Source organism: Rhea pennata, chromosome 12, assembly GCF_028389875.1.
Source record: "Rhea pennata isolate bPtePen1 chromosome 12, bPtePen1.pri, whole genome shotgun sequence".
Classification (NCBI taxonomy): domain Eukaryota; kingdom Metazoa; phylum Chordata; class Aves; order Rheiformes; family Rheidae; genus Rhea; species Rhea pennata.
Window position 1 is genome coordinate 21,915,697 of NC_084674.1, and position 24,685 is coordinate 21,940,381.

The 24,685-nt window shown below is 37.6% G+C and overlaps 1 protein-coding gene across 1 annotated transcript; it reads left to right on the forward strand.

Moving 5' to 3' along the window:
* Window positions 1-481: 481 nt before the first annotated feature.
* Window positions 482-24,273, forward strand: LOC134145906 (inter-alpha-trypsin inhibitor heavy chain H3-like). The gene is made up of 20 exons (XM_062585916.1): window positions 482-571; window positions 5,406-5,429; window positions 6,554-6,720; window positions 7,820-7,924; window positions 8,318-8,480; window positions 9,434-9,544; window positions 10,213-10,338; window positions 11,025-11,141; window positions 11,912-12,080; window positions 13,527-13,652; window positions 13,941-14,122; window positions 15,131-15,316; window positions 16,244-16,383; window positions 16,776-16,930; window positions 19,445-19,495; window positions 20,131-20,244; window positions 20,818-21,022; window positions 22,056-22,228; window positions 23,886-23,997; window positions 24,144-24,273. The coding sequence occupies exons 1-20, from the start codon at window positions 482-484 to the stop codon at window positions 24,271-24,273; spliced, it is 2,646 nt and encodes an 881-aa protein (XP_062441900.1).
* The last annotated feature ends 412 nt before the right edge of the window (window positions 24,274-24,685 follow it).

Sequence of the window (24,685 nt, forward strand, 5' to 3'; positions counted from 1 at the left end):
TACCTAAACTGGGGGCCTGCCTGTGACATGGAGGATGAAGTTAGTCCCTGAAGAAAGGAAGGTAAATGGGTTGAAGAGACTAACAGCTCTGTTACAGCTGTGATAAAATTGAGCCAAGGTCTGGACAGCCTTGAAGAAGGTATCAAAAAGATAACAACTTTAGTCTGGAAAGAGGTGAGCCTGGAGAAGAAAAGTCAGTCTCGGCCACCTGTACAGAAATGGCTGTTGAATTTCTGTTTCAGAATGACATTATACAGCAGAGACATGCTGTAATATTTTGTAAGTTTAGAATTTTGCAATTATTTTGTAACAGCACTCCACAGATGTTACAAATTCAAAATTCAGTATTTGATATTTCCCCCCTTATGTCGAATATTTAACCCTGCTTTTCATGCTTGGTTATTCATTAACATTCTGCAAACAAAGTGTTATTTATTTGCCTGTATGCTTCAGATTAGAATAGCTTATTTTTTTTTCCAAAATGGAAAAGCATCTATTGCTTTATATGTTATTATTGATTCCTGCCTTTGGATCATCAGACTTTTTGATAGCACATTTGAGAAACATCAAGGTAAGTAATCAGCCATATGTGGGGCTCCCATTCTTCATAGATTATCTTCCTGCGATTTATCAGCTTTTGGAGAGCTCATACCATGCGGTCACTAGGAGCTTCGCGTTTGCTGGTTTCGGCAAACACAAGATCAGGCCTGGGATTCAATGCTTCAGGCACTTTACCTATAACCAGCCCTGGTTTTGAATCAGCTTTGAAGATCTCCTATTTATCTTGTTAAAGGCATCACTTTCCTCCGTTTCCTTTCCCTGTCATCATCACCTAAACGTAGCGGTAAATATTTTAGTGGTCCTATATTTAGTTGCCTAAAACAATAGGTGCTGCAACAGAACTGACTATAGCACCTGCAAAGCAATACAAAATGCCAGTGAAAAGATGCCTCTGAAATGTTGAAAAGCAGAGATGCAAAGTGGCACGCAGATGAACCTGTCCACTACCCAAATCACATCACAGGAATTTTCTCCAAAGATTTATGCAGTGGTGTAACATGGAACATAGCTCTTTCCCTAGAAGGTGCCATGCTATTTTTGACTAGTTTGCTGAGTAAGGCAGTGCTTGCTGATTTTCTGCCTTTTTATTCTGTTAAGTTGCAAGCTACTCTTCTTCACTACAATACGTAACTACATCCCATGAAGAGTTACAGAGGCAAACCTCTTTAGGGAGCACTGTAGGTCAGCAGACAGAACAGGACAAAGTGATTTACAGCCAGTTACCGTTGACTAGGTTATGGTCTTTGCTGAGTCTTTTAAAAGAAGTAAGGCACCAAATAGCTCTTTGAAAATCGGGACAATAACATCTCTAACTTTTTGAAATCAGCGTGAGGTTTATAGCTGCAAATTAGAAATGCCACAGATTCTTATTGTTTAACCATTAGGTTGCCCAGATATTACGTGGTAGCTTTTTTTTCCTGATTACTGTACTATCTGTTGGTATTTCTTCTAATAGTAAAGCCTTTCTTTCGTGCTGTATCCATCTGTACATGCAAAACACTACAGAAAACAATGTTGATTCTTCTCCCAGTTACATCACATATTTTATACAAATGTAATTGTGTTGAAATGGAGGAGATGATTGCTACATAGTGTGAGGTTACCCTCAGTCCCAATCCCTATTTTAGCTCCCTTGAACAGGTGATACACCAGTGATGAAGTGATGGGCAGTGAAGTATGGCTGGAACTGTCTGGTAGGCAGCTGCTGATATTCACTCTGTCAATGCTACTTTTAAAGTCTTAGTCAGATAGACACAACTGGCAGATCCAAGCCTGCTGAAAATTGCATGAAAATCCAAATCAAAATGCTTTAAGCTCACTCGTACATTTTGTTCCTGTGTACACAGCTAATAAGGCTGGTATTTTTGTTTTCCTGGGTTAAAAACTACCACTAGGACTACTTATTCAAAGCATAGGTAGCAATGATACTGCCTTTTTTTATATGACCCCCTCACTCTATCTGACAGTAGAGAAACTCTTACACAGGTCATATGGAAATGTAGTTTTCGCAGCTTAATTGCACTGTGGTCTTTTTCCGCAATTTCCATTTAGATCACTTGGGATGATGGGCTCTGTAATGTTGCTGTCAATTTGGAAGTCATTTTCATTCCTTAACTTCTCCTGTGTACATAGGGACATATGCGAGTACCTCTTCAGTGTTGTGAATTCCTGGAGGTCACTACAAGTTAACCCTTTGCCAAATCTTTTAGTTATGCAGTGTTTTGGTTTCCCAAACTGTGAAATCAGGACTTCTTTCAGCAAGTAGTGTACTTTGAACTCTCTTTCCCTTCCCTGTTTCCTTAGGAGCTCAAATTTCCTTTTTTTCCTCTACTTTTCTCTCCAGTTTCTATATATTGTTTGCATCTATATACTTTACTGTTGCCACAACAGATCAGAACAAAATCAGAATTTGTCACTGTTATTGAACTGAAAAAAAGATATAATAGCGGGTACACTAGTAAATATGTGGAATACTATAGAAATATTTTATCAAATAACTGTAATTACACAAGTCATGGGATATTAAAATTTCAGTTTGTTCTAGAATTGCATAAAGTGTATTTTTATAGGACACTATCACTTTCTGCCCACGTGGGTTAAAATGACCTTGATATTAGTGAAGTTTCTATCTACATCCAAGTGACTCATTAAGAATGTAAAGAATCAACTCAAGTGCAAAACCACTAATACCTTTCACTGAAAGAACTTTGTGTATTTTCTTTTTCAAAGATAATGGCAAAGTGCTCCCAAGATTAGTTACACAACCAGACCAAAACTCTTTCAAAACTGCCATAAGACCCATAGCTCTGATGCAGCACATGCAACAACAGTTACTCTGTAGAAAATAAACACAGATGTCTCTTAATTTAGAAGACCATAGTAAAAATTGCAGAATTTATCTGTATTATTACTATAGAACAGATTTTTTTGTTGTTGTTGTTCTGAAGCTGCTTGTAAGTCCACTTGAAGGAAGAGCTTGTACAAAACAAACTTATGTTTCAGAGAATTCCAGCTTTTCAGTTCCCAGGATCCATACCATAGTTTGTGTTTTACAAAGGGAAATCATTAACTGTATTGGCAAGACAGATGCATCTTCTTTGATGATGCAGTTTGCAAGAGGAAGAAAGTATCTTTCATTAGACTGACAGATATGGTCAGAAAAAAGAGAGCCTATCAGTCTAATAAGAGATCTGCCTGTTGATCTAGTATCAAGCATCACATCTCTCTGCAAATCTTGCCTCATGAGTGGTGTTAAAACACTGCGATGATAACTGTACTGCTTGCTTTGGTGTTCAGAAAGCTGGAACAGGAACCATTGGATTGAACCAAGCATGGAGGAAAAAAGAGTAGAAAAATGGAGGTTGAGTCCATTCTAACAAAAACTACTTATGAGAGCCAGAATCATAAATATGCCTTGAATGCACTACGCAGCTAGAGCTACTTGCATTTTCTCTGCCCCTCTGTTTCTGCCAAGTAGAAGTATGGTTATTCCATGCAGTGTGGAGCAACTTTACCAGGCAGATGTGCCAGGCAGACTTCCCCACCACCATGTCAAGGTGCTCCTGAAAGGTTAGAGCTGAGTTTTCAAATCACCTCCACTAAGGAATAGGTGTATAATCAGAAAGGAGAAACAAAAAAGCTAGGGCTACGGAGAAAGAAGAAGTAGGGTCAGTAGGGAAGATAATTTCAGTTTTGGAAAGGAAGAAATTGAAAGGTAGGTGCTCTTCACAGACACGAAAAAAAACCCACATATGTTTGTGAAACAGGAGAGCGGTACCCACAAAAATCACCAACGTGGAGATAACAGTTTGAAATATAAATGTAGAGATAAAGTACACTGAGACTTTTTGGCCAGAAAGACTCTCACAGAACCTGAGAAGCCCTGCCCAAATCCTTGCATTTCCAAAGATTTTGTGTATTATCTTGAGAAAAACAAACAAACAAAGCCCTCTGTGCCTCAGTTTCCCACCTGTAAAACTCCTAGATAGAAAATTTACCATGATGACAAAAGTCTTAAATGTACCCAAGGTGTGGTATCTGGTTGGATATCTCTGTGTATTGCCCCTCTGATTGATGGGCCATGTAAACATGAAAAGCCAACTTTGCGCAACATGTAATCCATGAGGCTCTTAAAGCCAAAAGAGATAAGGAGTTTGCTGTTGAACTTACAGGAATTCACTTTGAAACAGCGTTTTTTCCCTGACTTACGCAAGCCACTATTTTAACATGAAATCATATATAGTATTTTTGTAGAGCTGTTATTCTGGGAGCAAATACACTAAAAAAAAAAAAAAAAAAAAAAAAAAAAAAAAAAAAAAGTCGTCTCTCTCTTTGCATTCAAAAATGAAGAGCGACTACTAGATTAATACTAAATAATACTATATTATTATTATTATTAATTATTTTAAATGCGGTTTTCCATAGTGGCCACCTCTCCTCTCTGTGAACATGTTGAATTACCATCTTATGTGTTCACGTTAGAATGAGGCCGGTGGGCTGAGTCAGTAGAAATGCAGGAGCAAATCTGAAAGAGTTTAAGGATGGATCTGCATGATAATTTGGATATGTGTGTAACTGGAACAAGTGTGCAAACTGTTTTTTACGCTTTGATACAAGTCCCTTTCTCCCAAAGGAGTATGAAAAGACCAAAAATATACCAAGGAACCTGAAAATGCTAAGTCTCAAGAACAAAATGTTACCCTCAGGACTTGAAAGACGTTCAGTTTTTACTTAGATGACAACATGCAGCCAAACCATTCTCAAGAAAGCAATATTAAGCAGATTTTAGTGCGTGTTCTTTAGTCTCAGGGACATTTAAATATAAATGACACTGTGCATTCAAACCTTTCCCCCACCTCATTTCTCAGGCTGTCCATAATTATTTTTCAGCTGAAAGGAGAAAACTTCTTAAGTGTCACTTGAGCAAAATACAAAATCAGCAATGTTCAAAATTTAGCTTAGCTTTCAAACCCACAGTATTTAAGGTGCACTAATATCAAATCACAACCAAAAGATTCACCGGGGCTGGGAATGATATAAGCAAAATAATTATGCCTGCTCTGAATGCGTTACTTGCTCCTTCTTCAGACTTCTGCTGGATCTTCATCTGGAACCAAACCCAATTTTTACATCTTCAAAATTACATGCAATGTATTGCAATGATGAAAGAATGAATCTGGCTTCATTTTACTATTAAGGACCTTTCTCAGGCCTATTTCCTCTTGGACAATTTCTTTTGACTTGGAAGCAGAAAACATCTGAGAAGGTGCTAATTAATTTATTTCTAAATGCAGCTTTCCTGCCTTAGTCATGAGCAATTTTTTCTCTGTTTTTTCCCTTTGCAGAAGCGAAGTGCTGATAATGACTTGGTGAGTAGTCTTCCTTTTTGTGAAAGATTCAAATAATAGTGAGAAGAATATATTTATTGTGCTTACAGCATGTTACTGTGAGCCCAGTCTGAGCAAACTGTTATTTCTGAGTATGTGCGAGTATGAGTAGCCCAGACTACTCAGAGGCAATAGGACAATGTTAACTGTTCCAAGCTCAGATGGAAATTCCTGCAGAGAAAAAGAGAGCGAACAAATGATTTTTAACCTCATGGTATATTTTAATAAATAGCAAAACTGTTTGAAGCCACATCTGCATCTCTGACATAAATCCATTTTATGTTGTTTTAATTATTTCTAAGGAAGGTGTGAAATCTGATCTGAGCCTGCTTCTGCTTGGCAGCTGGACTCCACTTCAGCAATGCTTAACTGCCTTGGCCGTTTGGAGACCTACTTAATCAGCTAGCCTGAGATCAGGCCTAGCATACAAATCACAAAGTTTCTTCCAGTGATGGTTTTGCTGCAAGTGGCAAACCTTGTTGCTGCACAGTTGCCTGAGGAGTCATTTCTGTTGTTACCTATGCTTTTATAGCTATAAAATGCTGCGTCTGAGCATTCAAGGAAAATAAATATTGCCCTACCCATTTCCTTGCTTAAGAAGAATGAGCCCCAGTTGTCATTTGACCACGAGAAAATTGAAAATAACATAAAACAGAATTTGGAGTCCATCTGGAATTGTTTATATCCCTTTGTAACACGGGATCCAAGCGATCCTGGATCTGCTTCAAGAGTCATCTACCCAGCTGATAATAGCAGTCACTAATATACCAAGGCAGCTGTACATTGCTGTGCTGTCTCTCTTTGACTAGCCATAAACAAACGTCAGTCTCAATAAAGAGAAAACCACTTCTTATAATGGCAACATCTCCTCTGCTGGTAACATTTTGTTAAATAAGCTATGGTTATGATTCATGGAATAGCACCAGGATGGAAATATTACAGATACCTAAGGATACACAGCTGTGCCCCAATCCTTATGAGCATGATTAGTTCTTTTATCTGTTGGAATGATAAAATGCCCTACAGTGATTTCTTTTCAAAAATGTCATTCTGGCTGATTAAAAGTCATCAGTGTAACAGTTCTTTTGTCATTTTTCAATCTACAGGTTGTCAATGGTATAGAAATCAATAGCATGAAAATTGATAGTAAAGTGACTTCCCGATTTGCTCACAATGTCATCACCAGTGAAGCTATCAATCGTGGAAATGTGCACAAAGAAGTCATCTTTGATGTTGAGCTCCCTAAGACGGCCTTCATTACCAACTTCAGCATGTGTGTAGTATCTACAATATTGTTAGAGTAAACTAGAAATCTGTGTGAATGTAACTGGGAGAAACTGAACTAGTGAACTAATGAACTAATGAACTGAACTAGTGAACTAATTTTACTTTGTTATCTGACAGATTTCTAAATGTCTCCAGGGCAATTACTCAATACTATTAACTAAACATGTGAGGTACTTGGGGATATTCAAGCATTGGTACATTTACAGAAAAGATGACCCATACATCATCATCGTGCTCCTAAGGGAATGGGGGATCCTCTCTAGGGATCCATTCGCATTTTTATAAATACCACTTACTTTCCTCTGGTGTTACCAGACCAGAAATGTTCCATTACCTAATTTCATTGATGACATTGTAGCTTAATTTATCTCTTCATTTTAGAATCATATTTGACTATAACAGCCAAAAGTAGAAAAAAGACAAATGTAGGGAATAATTGCCTCTACTTCCTGTATCTTTAGTTGGAATTATGTGCAGTTTTCATGCCATTGTAAGGCTTATCTCATTTAGTTCAGACGTCTCCATCTCTGCTAGTCACACTAAGCCTGTTTTATTTTCAGTGAAAAGAAACAGTCACTTTTAGGACGTAATTAATCTACTTTAGGCCAGAACTTTGATTTTAGGATGACTTCAATCTCATATGAAAAATGCTTGTTTAATAATACCAAGGCTAAGAAAGAAATACTCAGATGTAGACAGCTACATTTGGACAGATGAGTCTCATCTAGAGAGTCATCTTGCTGTTACATAAAACAAAATGACCAAGCTGCTAAAATATAGGAATTTGGCAGGTATAAATAGTGTCGCTATGAGACCAGTTTTGATTTAATTAATTTTCAGGATAAGAATTATTTTAGGTTCTCTAAAGTACTGGCTACAGTACTTTACAGCTCTTTGTTTCAGCTGAACTCACAAAGAAGGCTAGCTGGTTTCTGCTTTGTAGAAAGTGCTCAAATCCTGGCAATACCGGGTTCCCAAAAGTCCATTTTTAGCAAACCAGTCAATAAGCAGAAAATTGCCTGTTATAAATTTTGATATATTGATGCAAGGCATTCAACTAAACTAGGTATTTATTCTGGCTCTAGGACAATTGATGGTGTCACATACCCTGGAACCATAAAGGAAAAAGAAGTTGCAAAGAAGCAGTATGAGAAAGCTGTTTCACAGGGACAAACTGCTGGTCTTGTCAAGTAAGAATGCGATCTTGCATGGTAATATCTTGCTGTGGCATATTTCTGAAGTTTATGTTTTACAGGTGCAAGAACAATGGTTAAGTTATTGAGTTATGGTAGGATAAATTATAAAAAAGGAGATACGACTTCTGACAATTGGGGCTGTGTCTGCAGTTAAGGAAAGACTCTGCAACTCTTACTGATTGTGTATGATCTGCTCCTGTGATTAAGCACACTGGGCAACCTGAATAAGTTCTATGATGTTTGAGCATAGGTTTAGCAATAGATCAAAAAAATCACATCTTTGTTACACTCCTCTATAAAAATTATACTGCATCAAGCCCCCCAAGCAGTAAATATTGCAAAAGAGAATAAAGATACTATTTTTTCTTATCCACCTAACAAATATAGGGCTTCGGGAAGAAAGACAGAAAAATTCACAGTCTCAGTCAACATTGCAGCAGGCAGTAAAGTCACTTTTGAACTCACATATGAGGAGCTGCTAAAGCGCCAATTTGGAAAATATGAGATGTTCATCAAAGTAAAACCGAAGCAGCTTGTCAGAAATTTTGAGGTAAGTAAGTGGCAAATTGTATCAAATGTGGTTCTTCATCTTAAGAGATTACAAGATTCTGTATGTCTGTGGAGAGTCGAATACGATGGTCATTCCCATCGGCACATGGATGAGGTAAAGATTCACAATTATATTGCTAATGAACTGGAAGGCTCCACCAGTAAGTTTTATTGCAGGTTTTTGTTAATAAGCCTGAGAGCCGGTTCAGCTACTACTACACTTCTAAAAGAAACATATACTGAAACCTGAAAAAGCTGTTAAGATGCCTTGGGGCAGAATAAGAGACTAATAGCTCTTTCATAAATGCCTTCATAGCATAACATATACCTTTCTCATACCACCATGAAACTATATCAAGTGAAATTAGAGGAATACATGTATCACATTCTAGAATACTGTGGCTTGTGTGTTCCAAAACTTGTCTTTGATTGCTCCTATCTACCCTGCTAAAACCCAGCTGTAGGGCAAAGTGTTTTTCCTTTGTATGCCCAGAAAATGCTATGTTATAATCGTTACAAAATGCAGCATAAGTGAGAGTTTTTGAAGTATTATTTAAAACACATGACGAAAGACATGTTAAAATATAGGTTGAAGTTGGGCATGGCTCACAGCTAATGATTGGGTCCTATTTCTGAAAGTCTTGAGTATCTATTTGACGTTTGACAAAATTCCAGTAACTAATTTTCAAACGACTTATATTTCTATAGATATTTTGCTGTTTTTAATTTTGTTTTTAATCTCTGCCTACAAAAAGGTATGTGGTGTTCGGTTAACGTCATGTCTAATAGATTAGCAGGTTTGGATTTCCATTTTGAATTACAAAAGTAATTTTCTTTTGCTTTAAAGAAAATCTCTATTTCACAGCTATAGTTACCTGATGATCCTCCTGTAAATGGCTATCTTGGGATATTTCACACTAATCAATAACAGTGAAATTTCAATTAATATTTCAGATTGAAGTAAATATCTTTGAGCCCCAAGGAATCAGTGAGCTGGAAGCAGAAGGAACATTCATCACCAATGACTTACAAAGTACCATTAGAAAAACTTTTTCAGGGAAAAAGGTACAATAATTAATGGCATTCATAATTTATTTGTTACAGTTTTAACTCTGAAATAGTGATGTTGGTGCAAAAATACTGTATTGGCTAATAATAGAAGTGGGAGGGAAAGGAAAGAAGAAAGAAAAACAAACAGAAAATGCAGTAAAGCTTTGTCTGTATCAATGAGCTCTGAATGCTAAGCTAGTGAACTTAAGGCCATCTCTCTTCTGTTCAGAAGCCACATAGCTGTATTAGCATGGTGCTGTACCTGAGCTAATAGTCTTCGTCCCTCAGCAATAGCTACAAGCCTGGATACCCATTGGAATATTCTTACAGAAGAACTTTGTCAGTAACAGACAGTTTTCTCAAGTGTAGAGGTGGTAAGAGAAGTCGTAAGGCGTAGACTGCCTAACAGCCCTGTCAAAGGTATCTCAGGCTGGAGGGCTGAACCAAGGAAGATTGGCAAGGAAAGATATGAACAGAGCTCTATGTAGCAGCCTTCATACTTCACATCTCAGGAAGTTGCCTATCAATAACTATATAAATAAGTATGAATACAAGTTAATATCTCACCTGAGGAAACAGATTATTCTCATTTCTTTGAATATAAATATACTTGTGTCTTTGTGTTCTGTAGAAAGTTTTCAGCTATTTATACTCACGTCTAATGAAGTTTCCCCCCCCCACAGGGTTATGTCTCTTTCAAACCTACTCTTGATCAACAGCGAACCTGTGCAAATTGCTCACAGTCTCTCTTGGATGGAGATCTTATGGTAAAATACGATGTGAAGAGAACAGCTCCAGATAATTTGCAGGTAAATTCGACAGCTGATGATTTTGAACTGTTGGATAGCTTAGCATGCGTATTAACTATCAGGGAGCAGTGGGCACTGGCTGTTCCCTAGAGGATGGGAAGCCAAGTGTGATAATATACCTGTTGACAAGGCCAGAGCCTCTCCACTCGTGGACTAACACAGCAGTACCTCAGCAAGGCAGACCCAGAGATTGTAGTCAGATTCAGCCAAGAATTCAGCTCATCAAGCAAGTTTGTGGTGATGAGGTGTGAGGTCAAGCCAGGAATGCAAAATGTTGAGTCAAGGTCAGGATCAGGTCCAGCGACAGTAATCAGGTCAAACAGTCCAGTGGTTTCCGGGCAAATCTTTAGTGATGATGGAGCTTCAAGGTACAGCTGGGAAGTCAGTCTGCAAGTCGGGCTCCAGATCAGTGGGGTCCACGGCAAGGCACAGGTGTGGCTGTAGCATAGCTAGAGGCAGGTATTCCTGTAATGTAGCTCAGGCAGGGACTGATGGCCCAAACCTGAACTTACATGAATCTGTGCAGACCATGGGCAGAGAATGCTGGCCCCGCGTAAGGCTGGTCAGGGTAATGAAGGCCTATTAGTGCACTCAGGGCCTAGACACTAAATGAAGGCCATTTTTGTCTGCCCATTTTACCTTTACAGTATACTGAAGCCATTATTTTTCTACATTTTATTTTTCAGATTGTCAATGGCTACTTTGTACACTTCTTTGCACCAACAAATCTTCCAAAGTTGTCCAAGAATGTTGTTTTTGTAATAGATATTAGTGGCTCAATGTCTGGAAGAGAAATACAACAGGTAAGTTACTACATTAATGTAAAATCCCAGTGGAATGGCTGCTAATGAGGTGGAGGAGATATGACAAACTCAGCAGAACATATTGCTGAAGCTATAGCAGATGTTTTTGTGCTGTAATCTTGCTGATGCTCACTACCAAAAGTATTAGTTTGAAGTCTTAACATAGAACAAAATTCTGTACATTTAGGTTATATTTTACTTTTTATGTATTTTATTATTTCAAAATTCTGGGGTAAAATCTTTTCAGAGGGTTATCTCACGTGTACTGGACAATTCCAAAATTAAAACGTGCATACAGTATTACGTGCATTATCTATGTTGTTCATTCTGTCTCCTCTGGGAAGCAACTACTCTTTTCATAGTTAAGACTCTTCATTCTAATTTAATGTTCAGAACTTTCAATTTTTGGTTCTGCATTAAAATCGCTACACTTGCTTGCTTATGACTTCCTTCACCAACCTGCAGCAATCCTTTCCCAACCTTTTCAATTTGCTGTGCCAACTTACATCAATCTAAGCAATGATATGTGATGTGAGACATGACTTCCCCTCAGCTACACAGATTTACGAGATGTAATTGCAGCTTGCTGATTTCACTAGGGTTACTCTAAAAAGTAGACACAAGGACTAGCAAGGACTGACTCAAACTCAGAATTTGTAAAAAAAGAAGAGAGAGCTTTTTCTGAGATTAATCATATAAAAGCTGTAAACATCCATTTATTGCCATTTGAACCTATACTAGTTTAATCCATTTAAATCTCTGCTTTATAGACAAGAGAAGCACTTCTGAAAATCTTAGATGATATTAAAGATGACGACTTCTTCAATTTCATACTGTTTGGTAGTGAAGTGCACACCTGGAGAGAAACTTTAATCAAGGCCACTCCTGAGAATTTGGATGAAGCAAGGAAGTTTGTTCGGGGCATTGACACTGAAGGCAGTAAGTACTTCACTGGACTTGCAAATAGGTAGGGTTGCTAAGTTAATTTACCAGTTCAGAACACACTACTACACTTTTTGTCCCAAGAATTAAGGGTTGTTTAAGAAGCATTTACAGTGCTTGGGGTTCTGTCCTTCAGAAAAAGAACTGAGCAGCAGAAAAGTTTTAAGAAGAAGCCACATCACCCATTCCTGAATAGTGTATGTGAGTTTACCAAACAGAGGGGTCCCTATTAAAGAGGATAAGAAATTGATGGATGTATCACTTGGATTCTTCCACTCACATTCTAAAACACCAGACAATTTTGAAGTGTGTTTTTAGGAATGAGGTCAAATTTTCTAATCACCAACATAGTTTAGTGTAAGTGTCCCTGAGGCTGCCTGCGGTGTTCATGCATGCCGTGGGGGAAAGGGGTGGAAAAGAACTTCCAGCACACGCAGCTTTAGAACATATTCCAAGGTACATTTGCCTGCAGTGTGGACAGGCGTTATGCCTTCTGTATACGATCCTCCATAGATCCCCTCTTCCTTAGGGCAGCATCAAGTGAGCAGCTCTGACAGGTGCTAGGTTCCTTCCTAAAAGGCCTCAACACTGTCTGCCACGTAAGCAGTAGGATGTGACAGGCCAGATCTTGAGAGCAACCAGGTGGTAAAATAGATCAATTTACTCATCTCACAGGAAGCTGTAGTTTCTTGGGCAAGTGGGAAGCATCTCAGATTTGTTAGATCTAATACAACAGACAGGGTAAGGACTTGTGCTGGAGAGCAGCACTTTGTTATGAGGTATCCTGCTGTGAGATCAGATTAAGCATATTGTGCTAAGGTACAAGCACCCTAAATGAGTTGCAGTTTAAATCTCAGCAAAGAACTTCCGGTGACTACAAGCAGTACTATATCCTGCAACATAATCAAAAAAAGCGTATCTTCCACACTACAGAGTGATGACAGTCATAGAATCAATAGGGTTGGAAGAGACCTCTGGAGATCATCTAGTCCAACCCCCCCCTGCTCAAGCAGGGTCACCTAGAGCATGTTAGACAGGGTTGCAGCAACAAGGAACCCCCTTACTGAAGCCCAGGCTCAAACCAGGGACCTTTAGATCTTCAGTCTAACACTCTCCCAGCTGAGCTAGTCTTGGAAGTTGTTAATGACCAGCTTCCCCTAAAGAGACTCCACCTCTAACAGACCTCAGTAACAATGTACATATGATGTATGGCTTCTGCCTGCTAGCTGCACAAAGGCTGGTCACAATTTCATCTTTTACTACATGACATCTATTTTTCTTTATATTTCCAAAGCTAAACTGCTTTTACATCTAACCATTCCCCTGCTTGCAAACCAAGATCTTTCATCTTCATATTGTAATGTGCTCTCATCGGTTTCCAGTGAAAAAGGTTCTAAATTTGACCATCTGTGTTGAAACCAAATTGCTGTGTCTCCCTGACAGTGACGAATTTACATGGTGGTTTAATGAGGGGAATTGATACGCTGAATGCTGCTCATGAAGGAAGCCTTGTGCCCAAGAGAAGCGCTTCTATAATTATCATGTTAACAGATGGCCAACCAAATGTAGGTAAGTTCCTGTTGGATGAAATAATAAAATGAATGAGTTAGACTAAGGAAAAATATTCGGTTAAAATTGGCCACTATCTTTGACTTATGGAGGCAGGGGCCTGATTTTTTTTTTTCATAATTTAGATGCCGCTACACCAACATCATAACACTAAAACAAGTCTCTGATAATGCCTCTTAAAAATCTAAATATCACTCTACACATTTCACTTAATGGTATGCGTATCTATTTATGAAAACAATTGGAAAATCAAGTGTAAAGCTCTTATTTTTTTCTTGTTTAATGCAGGCGTATCAAACACCCAGGAAATTCAAACACTTGTGAAAAAAGCCATTGAAGGAAAATATCCCTTATACAACCTTGGTTTTGGCTATGGTGTTGACTATAACTTCCTGGAGAAGATGGCACTTGAGAATAAAGGATTGGCCCGCCGGATTTATCCTGATTCTGATGCAGCTTTACAACTTCAGGTACAAAAATCATCATTTAAATTAGGTTAGATCTATATTAATTCAGATATTAATGCAGATAATTATGGAGACATTTTTATTGAAATAATCAAGACGACCAGAGTGTAATCTGGTACTGAGACACTCAGAGTCTGCTGTAATCAGAACATTCGTTGCATTTAATAGTCTCCTCCTCTTATATAAGCAGAAACTGGAATAACCATAAAAGGGAGATGCCCTAGTCTATGGAAGAGGGTTAAAAATTTGGTGTAGGATGACACAAGGCATGATTGCAAAGGGCACCTTGGTGTCTGCCACATCTTTCAATGCAGATAAGCAACATTGGTAAAGTCACTATGTCTCTATACCTCACAGACCATGTAGTTAATGTCAAGTCAAGAGAAGAGAAAAGTGGCAGAGCTTAAAGACTCTAGATACTTGGTCTTTAAGGACCTGCCACAAGCAGGTGTATCTCGTCATACTTCTGAAGCATTCTATGTTTGTATATGGAATGACACTAGGTACAGGCAGTACAAATCAAAAATCAACTCTGTAGAGTTGGCTTGTCTCATTCCATTGCCATCCATTGGAAAAATGACCAAAGAATTTGGATACTAGGCTTCACTGCAAGCTCTGCCTAGTCTCCTTTGGCTTATGCTACCATTTCAGTCTCTGTAGGGAACAGGTCTAGAAACTTACTTTTATCAAATGTGGGGGAAGTTTGGGACTTCTCTGATGTAACTGATCATCAGCACTGATGTAAGCCATCATCCACAGCACATCGTTCTTGGATATTTTCCCCCCTTCTCATAGAGAATGTGAAGAGTTTGTATGTCCTTTCTCATTTGCATTGTTTATATATTTTTAGGCTTTTACTCTCTGAGATTTAACTGGCTATTTACTTATTTCTTCTAAAATGCACTTTCAGTTTTGGTTGTTGAGATAGCAAGATGTTCCTAGACGGAGATTTAACTATGAATTAAAGAAACAGCTGCTATTTAAATATTTTCCCTTTTTTAAATCCTGTAGGGTTTTTATGATGAGGTGTCCAATCCCATGCTCATGGATGTGGAGTTAAACTACCCAGAAAATGAAATAACTGACCTAACTAAAAACAGTTTTAAGCATTTCTATGATGGATCTGAGATTGTGGTGGCTGGGCGCTTTCTAGACCATAACCAGAACAGTCTGACTGTAGATGTGAGAGGTGAAGGTGTAAGTATGGATTTCTTTAACTGATTAAGGTATTTCCTTGCTATGCAAAATGTCTGAATGTTTAAGAATTCAAAGCTCTTTTGCAATACTTGCAAAAAAATGTTTACAATTGTGCCATTATCTCAGTGGAAGGCTGTATTACTGTGTATGTGACAAAGCAAATGCATCAAAGGCATTACTTTTAAAGATCTAAGCTACTCGCCTAAGTCACACAGTCTGGAACAACTTCGTACAGTATGACTGAATTAGCTTTGCTAACAGATTCTTTTTTTTTTTCAGTTTGATCTCCAAATACTCTACCTGGCTCTTTCAGGAACCAAACGTTCAGTTTTCGTAGGAAATAGTTTTTACTGGGTGGGAGGAATTGATGGAAAAATACCTTCCTCTCAGAAGTAGAGCTCTTACTTCTAATATGAACCAAGTGGTCTAAATCTTCAGATATCCTAGTTTTCAAGAATCTCAACACAAAAATATTATTTCCATATAGAGAATCATATTATCATAAATACTATGAAATGCATACATGCACTGTGATGTATTAAATACATGACATTAGATGTATTTCAAACACAAATGCTGTATTATCAGTATGTTAGCCAGCATACCTGCTTGTGCTCTAACATGTTCCTATATAAAATAGGCATTATAATCAAAGTACCTTAAATCCTAGCTAGCCAAATTCTAATGAATCAAAATGCCACATGTATTTTGAAACTGCATGACGTCCCATAGCGTACACTTCGCAGAAGCTACAGAACAAAGATACTGATACAACACTGAAAATTTCTTGGGTGAATGCTTACACCTGAGTAGTATCAGAACATTCTTCAATTTAGAAAGGTTTTTGAATGTGAAGGTCTTGAGTTTGGAATACTTGGCAAGTCCCTGAATACTTATGATGCATAGAGGTTTCCTTATTTCTAACAGCCTAATGATGCCCTGTCATTTACTACACAACAAGATGCTGAACAAACGGCTAAAGCTTTCCAAGAGCAAGAATACATATTTGGGGATTACATTGAAAGGTTGTGGGCTTATCTCACCATTGAACAGCTACTGGAAAAACGGTAATTACATCTAGAATAACATTTTTTATGAAAGGATTAGGCAGTTTTGAATGCTGCAGCTTCTAAGATGTGAACGTGCAATTCAGAACTGCTTCCCTGTTTTTACCCATCATCACACTGAGGTGCAAATAAGAAGTGCAAAAGAAAGGTAATAAAAATCTCCCAACCTCTTCTCCTCCCTACTTCAGTAATCCCTTTTCAATTTGCAAAACAAACAATTTTAAATTATTGCAAATAGCTAGCATAGTTTTCCCTGCATTCTGAGTATCTAGCAGAATCAGAACTGCTCTTAGAATGCTGCAGAGAAATGACTTCAGTTTTAAGACATTTAATCCAGAATTCAGTGAGTGATTTAACAATCACTGACGCTAGGGGTTTCTCCCTACATACAGCATTTCAGCTACAGGAGAAGAAAAGGAGAATCTTACAGCCGAAGCCCTGGATCTCTCACTAAAATACAAGTTTGTAACGCCACTGACATCCATGGTGGTAACAAAGCCAGAAGACTATGATAATCAAGCTGGGATTGCTGATAAACCCACTGAAGGTATAGGCATTTTCATAGTTTTACTATATTAGAGAAGCCAGGTGTTCCTTCGATGGTCCACTACATCAAGGCTGTTATGTGGGGCACAGTTTTAAATACATATCTGAAAAATTTACTTTCTAAACCTTGCACATGTATGGTTTATACAAGATTACTTTTCACCATAAGCCTCACTTCTACCACATTATCCTTCATTACTAATTCACACATGCAAAATACTGTAAATACAAAGTCAGTGTATATAAAAATAAGTATATAAGATATTAAATCAAAAAGCCAAGAAACATTTCTAATCTAATATTCAGTATAATTCACATCACTTTCTTCTTCATTTTTCCACATATATTAGCTTAGGGCTAAATGTAGTAATATCTTTATACATCAAAAGATTATATCTGTAAAAAACACGGTATTTACGTACATTGCAGAAAGGAAAGTAATTCTGTTGAAACTGCACAGTCCTTTGGTACTTTGGCAAATTATTAACTACTTTCTTAGTAAATCACTGTTTATGTTTGGTCTGTATATGTCCAGTTTTATCAGTAGGAAAAGATGGGATTTTAAAATGCTGAAGAGACAAGGCTGAATCATCAAACAGTATTTAAAATTTTGAGAATACCTGTTAATAGTGTTACAATCCCTGGTATTTAATCATGTGACTGAAACTTTAAATTTCTCTTTTTCTTTTTAAAAATTTCTTATCCATCCATGGTAACAGCTGAAGGTATGTATGTTTCTTATTAAATTTACCTTATATTTTTACTGGTTAGAGATGGGTTTCATATAAATTTATTTGATTTAACATATTAATTTCATAATAGTCTAGGTGAACGAATCGAGAGTGTGTTATGATTACATCATTAAAACCTTTTCAGACAGATAATCTTGTGAATAAGATTTTTTCAATGTTAAAAGGCTCTTCCTGCCTCTAAAAGCTGCAGTGTGCTGGCATCACAACATTCAGACCCAGTACGGCTGAGTTACTTTCCAGGACTAGTCCCACTGACTCCCGGATAACTGTGTGGAGGAGATTCTCCATAGAGAGGTCGTTGCTCTCACAAGGAGAGTGATTGTTGCTTTTTCAGCACAAAGCCCCTCTTCAGACACTGCTGCATGGTTTCAGAGGTAAAAAGAGCAGAAGGCTAGAAAACTGTAAGAACAGGTGGGTGAGTTTTACTCACTTTCCAGTAGTACAGTTCAGAATAAAATGACGCAAGGCAATGAGAGTAGGACGAGGTGATCCTGTTCCCTTAGAGATCGCTGGGGACAAAGCAAATCTCATGCCTTTTGAGAAGCAACAATTTTGCTGAAAGGTAGGGGTCTGCATTATGCCTGTTCATGATGCAGTGTTGATTTCATTCAGTTTGTTTGGTTTGCTGCAGTAAAAAAACTAAATAAGTGGGTTTGACTAAGTTTGACTTTTTCAAATATCTAGAAGTTTATACATAATTGCAAGATTTAGGGATTATTTTGGGGTGGGGGGGTTGGTCTGAAAGGAAGAAAGTAAGTGGGAAAGATTGTTGTTTATTCTTTCTAGACTTTAAAATAATGTACTGTTTTATTTATAGCAAGCGCTTCCCCAGCCGTTCACTATGGTAAGTATGTTTGAGTTTCTGAATAAAGCAGCATCTGTCAAAAGAAATTGATTCAGACAACTGAAATGACTGGAGAGAGACAAACTGCTTCATTTGGCTTTACAATTGTATTTAACAAAGGATACCAAATTGTGCTGAAGGCTAAAGGCATCCTTAAAGATTGAAGAATACCAGATTGGAAAAAAAAATCAACTAAACAGCTTTTAATGAGTAAATGCCAGCTGATCAAACTGCCATCTTTCCTGAAACCTGTTTTCTAGATACAGGGCATGGACTTAAATGTGGATCTTCCTGGGGATTATACCTATAGCCCAGGACTGTGGTGGCAGCATCTCTCGCTAAGTTAACATTTTCAGCTACGTATATGGAAAGAAGAGAGTGAGACAGAAATTGATTCTTCAGATTGCTGCTTGGGCCTTTCCTGGAAGTGGGAGGGCCAAGTTTTTGTTCTGGAGATTAGTGCCTCTCTCCCTCTCTTCCCGCCTCTCTCCCCTCCCTCTTCCTCCTCCCCTCCGTCCCCTTCCGTCCCCCTCGTTTTCTCAAAAATCTTTGAAGAGTCTCAGATTCATTCTGGCAAAAAGAAATATCAAAACTTGAGAAGTTTTCACTGGATAATGGTGTTGCATTTCTAACTAGACTTTCCAATAAAAATCTGAGATGTTTGCATTCCTAGAGATATATTTTTTTGCTTTGTGCAAACCCTCAAAGCACTCCAATACAAAGAAATCTGTATCCAGAAACTTTTGCTTCATTTAAAAAGAGCACACACTGCCATTCCATGGACTATATGCTTTGAAACTAGGATAGAATTAGCAATTTAACCATCATATTAACTTGCTGACATCCTACATGTATGGTGCAGATAGTTTGTTGTTTGATGTTAGTTTCTCTAACAATTTCTGTTCTTCATTCCCCACAGCTCTGTCACCATCTTACATACATGCATCAAGCCCTCCATGGTATACTAGTGGTGAGTTAATTTTGAATAGTTTGAATTATATCTGCTTAGAAGGAAAACTGAAGAGGGTATTTAAGACTAAATTGCACTCTTATCAATCTTCTAGAAATTCCTTTCCACAAAAGCAGTCATTTTTGCTACCAATAGTCTACTATTTTAATTTTAATACATATATGTGTGTATATATATATATACACACACACACGTATACATGTATATTTGTATGTGTATATAAGAGAACCTAGTCACTGAGGTTACTTACGATCATTTTCTTAGTCCTCCCCATTGCTAGGCTTTGTAATAGTAACTGCCTATTCTCTGTCCAAATAGATTTCCTGCCTTCACCAATACTTTCAATGCCCTCAGAGATAAGCACTTAAAATACTTACCCATCCCGAATCCACAAACCAAATTTTGAAGTGGTCAAGAATCACAGAATGTGTGTCGCAGACCATGACAGGAAGAAGGGTATTCTTCACTTCGGGGAGGTGGTAGCAGCTTCATTGAGACCTCACCACTCTTTTAGAGGTTGTGACCAGCTGCTGCTGGGCTCCAGCATGGGCAGATTCACTGCCACAGCATTGGTGCTCAAGCAGAACTTTGAGCTTGTGTAGCACCATGCAAATACTAGTGATTTGCCTTTACAGTTGATGGAGATCCACACTTCATTATACCTGTGCCTCAAAAAGAAGATGCCATTTGTTTCAATATCAATGAAAACCCAGGTGCTGTGTTAAATTTAATAGATGACCCAGTTACAGGTGAGTTTTTCATTTTTAAAATATAGTGTATTAGGATACTTAACTATCTTACATTTAAAGGTCATTTCTCTCTTTATACTGTGTAAGCTATTTTTCCAGCAAAGTTAATAGGAGATACTATAACTGTGGTAGGTAGCATTAGCATGACAGTGTTCTCGTTTCTTGGTGCAAAATAAACACTTCTAACCTTGCTTGAAAACCATTGTGAGAGCTGAGAGGTATAGCTTGCTTCGGTGAATGAAAGTAGAAGGATTAAAATAACCTTTAGGTTGCCGTTTCATGGAATATCAGGCAAAGAGAGAGTGATGGCACAAAGACTATTTGTACCCATCACAGAATTTTTGTGCTCTAAGAAATAATCATTTATTTCCAATAAGGTGGTTGTCTTCTTGGTGGAAATCTACAGGACAGCCTCCATTGCTCTGTTCCTTTACTCTGCTTTGGCACAAACAGGCAAAGTAATTCTGATACACTGTTAAACTTGGATTTCTTTCCTTGAACTGTTGTTAAATTGCCATTGGTTGATCAGGTCCTATCTCTAAAGTCATATTTTACATTTCCTTTTTATATTAGGTATCACAGTCAATGGAGAGCTTATTGGTGATAAGAGACCAAACAATGATTCTAAGATCCAAAATACTTATTTTGGAAAACTTGGCATTATAAATAAGCATCTGGATTTAAGACTGATAGTAACTCCTGAGAAGATCACAATTCAGAATGGTAATAAAAAGACAAGTTTCAGTTGGCTTGGTTCAGTCAACTTGCAACAAGAAGGGTAAGGCTTACAGAAAGAACGTGAAGTTCCTGTATTACTTTCTAGTTTTTTGTTGTTGTTGATCTGTAACATACTTGTAAGATATGTTGTCTGAATATAGAAAAGGAACTGGTTCTTGCTGAGTTCTGTTCTCTGCTTTATTGTATGTGGTACGAATGACTCAGATAAAGCTAGTTTGGTGTCGTGCTTAGTGCAACAGTGACTAGGAAACCCTTAAGGAATAAATATAGACATAGTATGTAATTCGTCAGAAAAGACAAAATTATGTGTTGCAACCAATCTCCGTTCTAAGACATGGAAATCATGATATTAGAAAATCGGAACAGTTTGTCATATGAGCAGGTATATTTTTTCATAAGGCTTATATTGTAAAAAAATCGCTTACACCTGTGCAAAACAAGGTTTTAAGAAAGGAATGAGAATACCTCTTTCTCCTTTGTGTTTTTGCTGTATACTTGGAACAGAATCATCTTCTCAACGCATGAAACTGCAACAGAAAGATTTTCTTTCCCCCCCCTTTTTTTTTTGACAGCCACGTTGATGATATCACTAGCACAATCAGAAGCAAGTTGTCTTTATCCTAGCACTATCCTAGACTGATTAGGAGTTGACCTAGACAGTTCAGGAGTCATCTTATCTGAAAAAGAAAGGGAAAAGGTGTCAGGTAGCATCCAAGAAAAGAAGTGATGGCTTTATCAACATTTTTATTAATGAGTATGAATTACTGTACCTAAATGGCACTAAACCCACCTGTAATTAACTATGCTGTTATAGGAGTAGTTTTGGTAAAAACATTTTACCGAAAGATTTAAAAGCAAGGTAGCCTTTTGCAGGATAATTTGGTTTGAGTCTTGATCTGTCTGTGAACACACAGATTCATACAGACCAAGCTAGGGAACAGTGGAGTTTATTTTGAAAGGCTCTGAGAAGCCACGCTTGCTTTTCGGATGCGTTTCCTTTCTCGAGTTCCTTTTCACTGCTGTTAATGCTGTGGAACAAAATGCCCTAAGTCATCTTTTTTTTTCCCCTTCAGTTTAACTTTGATAATTAACAGAAAAAAAAATCTGGTGTTCTCAATGGGCAGTGGTGCCTCCTTTGTTATTGTTTTGCACCAAGTATGGAAGAAACATCCTCTCCACCGGGATTTCTTAGGACTGTATACATTGCACAGTGGTAAACTATCTAAACAGACCCACGGATTATTAGGTATGACTTCAGTTAGCATTTTGCTTTGTATGCTTTTGCATTCCTTGAGACCATGTAATTTGTAGACACAGTCTTGCATTTAACCTTTCTGCACAGAGATGGGGAATGGAACTGAGATGACACTGAATGCCTGTATTAAGATTTCTGACAAAACATTCTGGGCTAGACTTTATGCAGTATATTTTCTTAAATTCTTCTGCTGCTGAATAAATCACTGGTGTCTTTAAATGCCTTTATCTTGCTAAGTCCCATCTCCAGATCATTTGTTTCTTATTACTTCAGCCCTCCAGGCTCTTGGATGGCTTGATCTCTCATTTCAGCTTACCGCCTTTCTCCTAAGTACAAGCACGCTCAGAAAATGCATTTTTGTTCTTCAGTCAAAATTTATCAAATCTCAGTGCATCCATATAAGAAAAGAATTTGTTAAGGAGTATCTTGATTTTCTAGCACACATTAAAACCACAGAATACCTTGTAGTCTCTAGGGTTTTCCTCACACTAGCTAAGTTATTCCTTATTTCTGATAGAAGGCAAGACTGAAAATTGAGGCATATTTTCTACCCATGTAGAGGGTTTTATGGTCTTATTCTCTGCTAGAAAATACTATTAGCTTTCACAGATAACAGCCATTTTTTCTTGCCTTTCAATTTTCTCTTACAAAATGAGAGAAGGGCAGCAAACATTCATATTGGGTCAGTAAGTTCACTCACTGTGGAAAATAATGAACTGCTGTGAAGTTACTCTTCTCAAGCGTGGTGTGCACTTCGAGATCTGAGGAGAATAAAACTAAGATATCAGTGGCAGTACCTGTTAGGTCCAAGAATCACAGGGAATACTGTAATAAAACAGGAAAAAAAAAAAAGAAAACAGAATAAGATGGAATGTTATTTATGCTTTCTTGCTCTGGTATCTTCAGGTTAAAGGATTTCTCCAAGTATAAAAGTTACTCTGCTACAGTATGAAATGAAAGTACAATAGCTGATCAAAAAAAGCCCAAGTGACATGTGGTTACAACACATTACAGCAACTCACACCTCTCAGCACTGTTTTCATCTTGTTTGAATTGGCTCTATAATTTATTATGCAAACTGTAGCTGCGCTCATTACGGCACTCAAAGTATAAGCAGAATCCTACACCAGCTCCGTTCAGCGGTACGCTCAGCCGGGGCAAAAGCGTGCAAAAGCTAATCCTTCCGGGAACAGGGGAGTTCCTTAGATATGAGACTTACCCAAGCATAATCACGTGCAGTAATTTCAGAGACCTCCCCTATGAACACAAGCATGAGTGGATAAAACAGCTAAAGATTGGAGAGCTTTAGTACATACAGCTGGATAGGCATGACACAAAGCGAGGATATGTGGAAACATTTCTGAGAACGGGGGACAAAAAGACTTAATATTCCTGTGCACTCCGAAGTTGGAACATTCATCCAGATTATATGCATAAAACAGTTTATAAAAAGTAAATAATACCATAGGCTTATGTTCAGCCTCACATAAAACTTTGTATTTGCCTGCGCATTCAAAACCATGAGGGAACTTGAAAACAGCAGGGAAATACAGAAATTCCGGGGTTTTTTTTTTGTTTGGTTTTGTTTGTTTGTTTGTTTGAATGCATACAACATGCCTGAAATGATAATATTGGCTTCTAATTTTAGGACAGTTTTTCCACCCCATTGACTTCACCATACTTGAGATTCATCCTGGGTCTGATCCCAAGAAGCCAGATGCCACAATGATTGTTAAAAACAATGAATTGACAGTCACAAGGTAAATATATAATATATATATATATATATATATATATATATAATAATAATAAAACAGGTTCTTAGCACAGATTTGGCAAAGATTACCTTATCACAGTGTAGTTTCTGCTTCAAAACTTACTTATATTACTCTATTTCCTATTTTAGGGGATGGCAGAAGGATTACAGAAAAGACCCTAAGAATGGGATTGATATTCCTTGCTGGTTTGTTCATAACAACGGAGCTGGGCTGATAGATGGTGTTCACACAGACTATATTGTTTCCAGTCTATTTTGAATAACGGCAACTTCTTCTATCATGGGTGTACAGAGTATTTTTCTGAAAGAATAATACTGTTCAGTTTTAAGGGGTGTTAAAATACATAAGCTTACCATGTTTTACAATGCCAACACGTGACAGATTCTTAAAAGACAGTCTTAGTACATGACCAAATCTTGAGTGCTAAATAGCTATTCTGCCTGTATGAGTGAGATATCACTTGTCCCCTAAAATATCGTTGTTTTACTGAATTAATTTACTAGTTTTAAAATTTGGATTTATAATTCTACTCTATAAGATATAATAGAAACATTCTATTCAATTTTAAATTAATAACTGAGTGTCATGAATGATTTAAATAAAAACATCAAAACTTAATGCCTTGTTCCCTTATTCCAGTGGCTATCAGTGTTTTAATGCCAGTTTCACA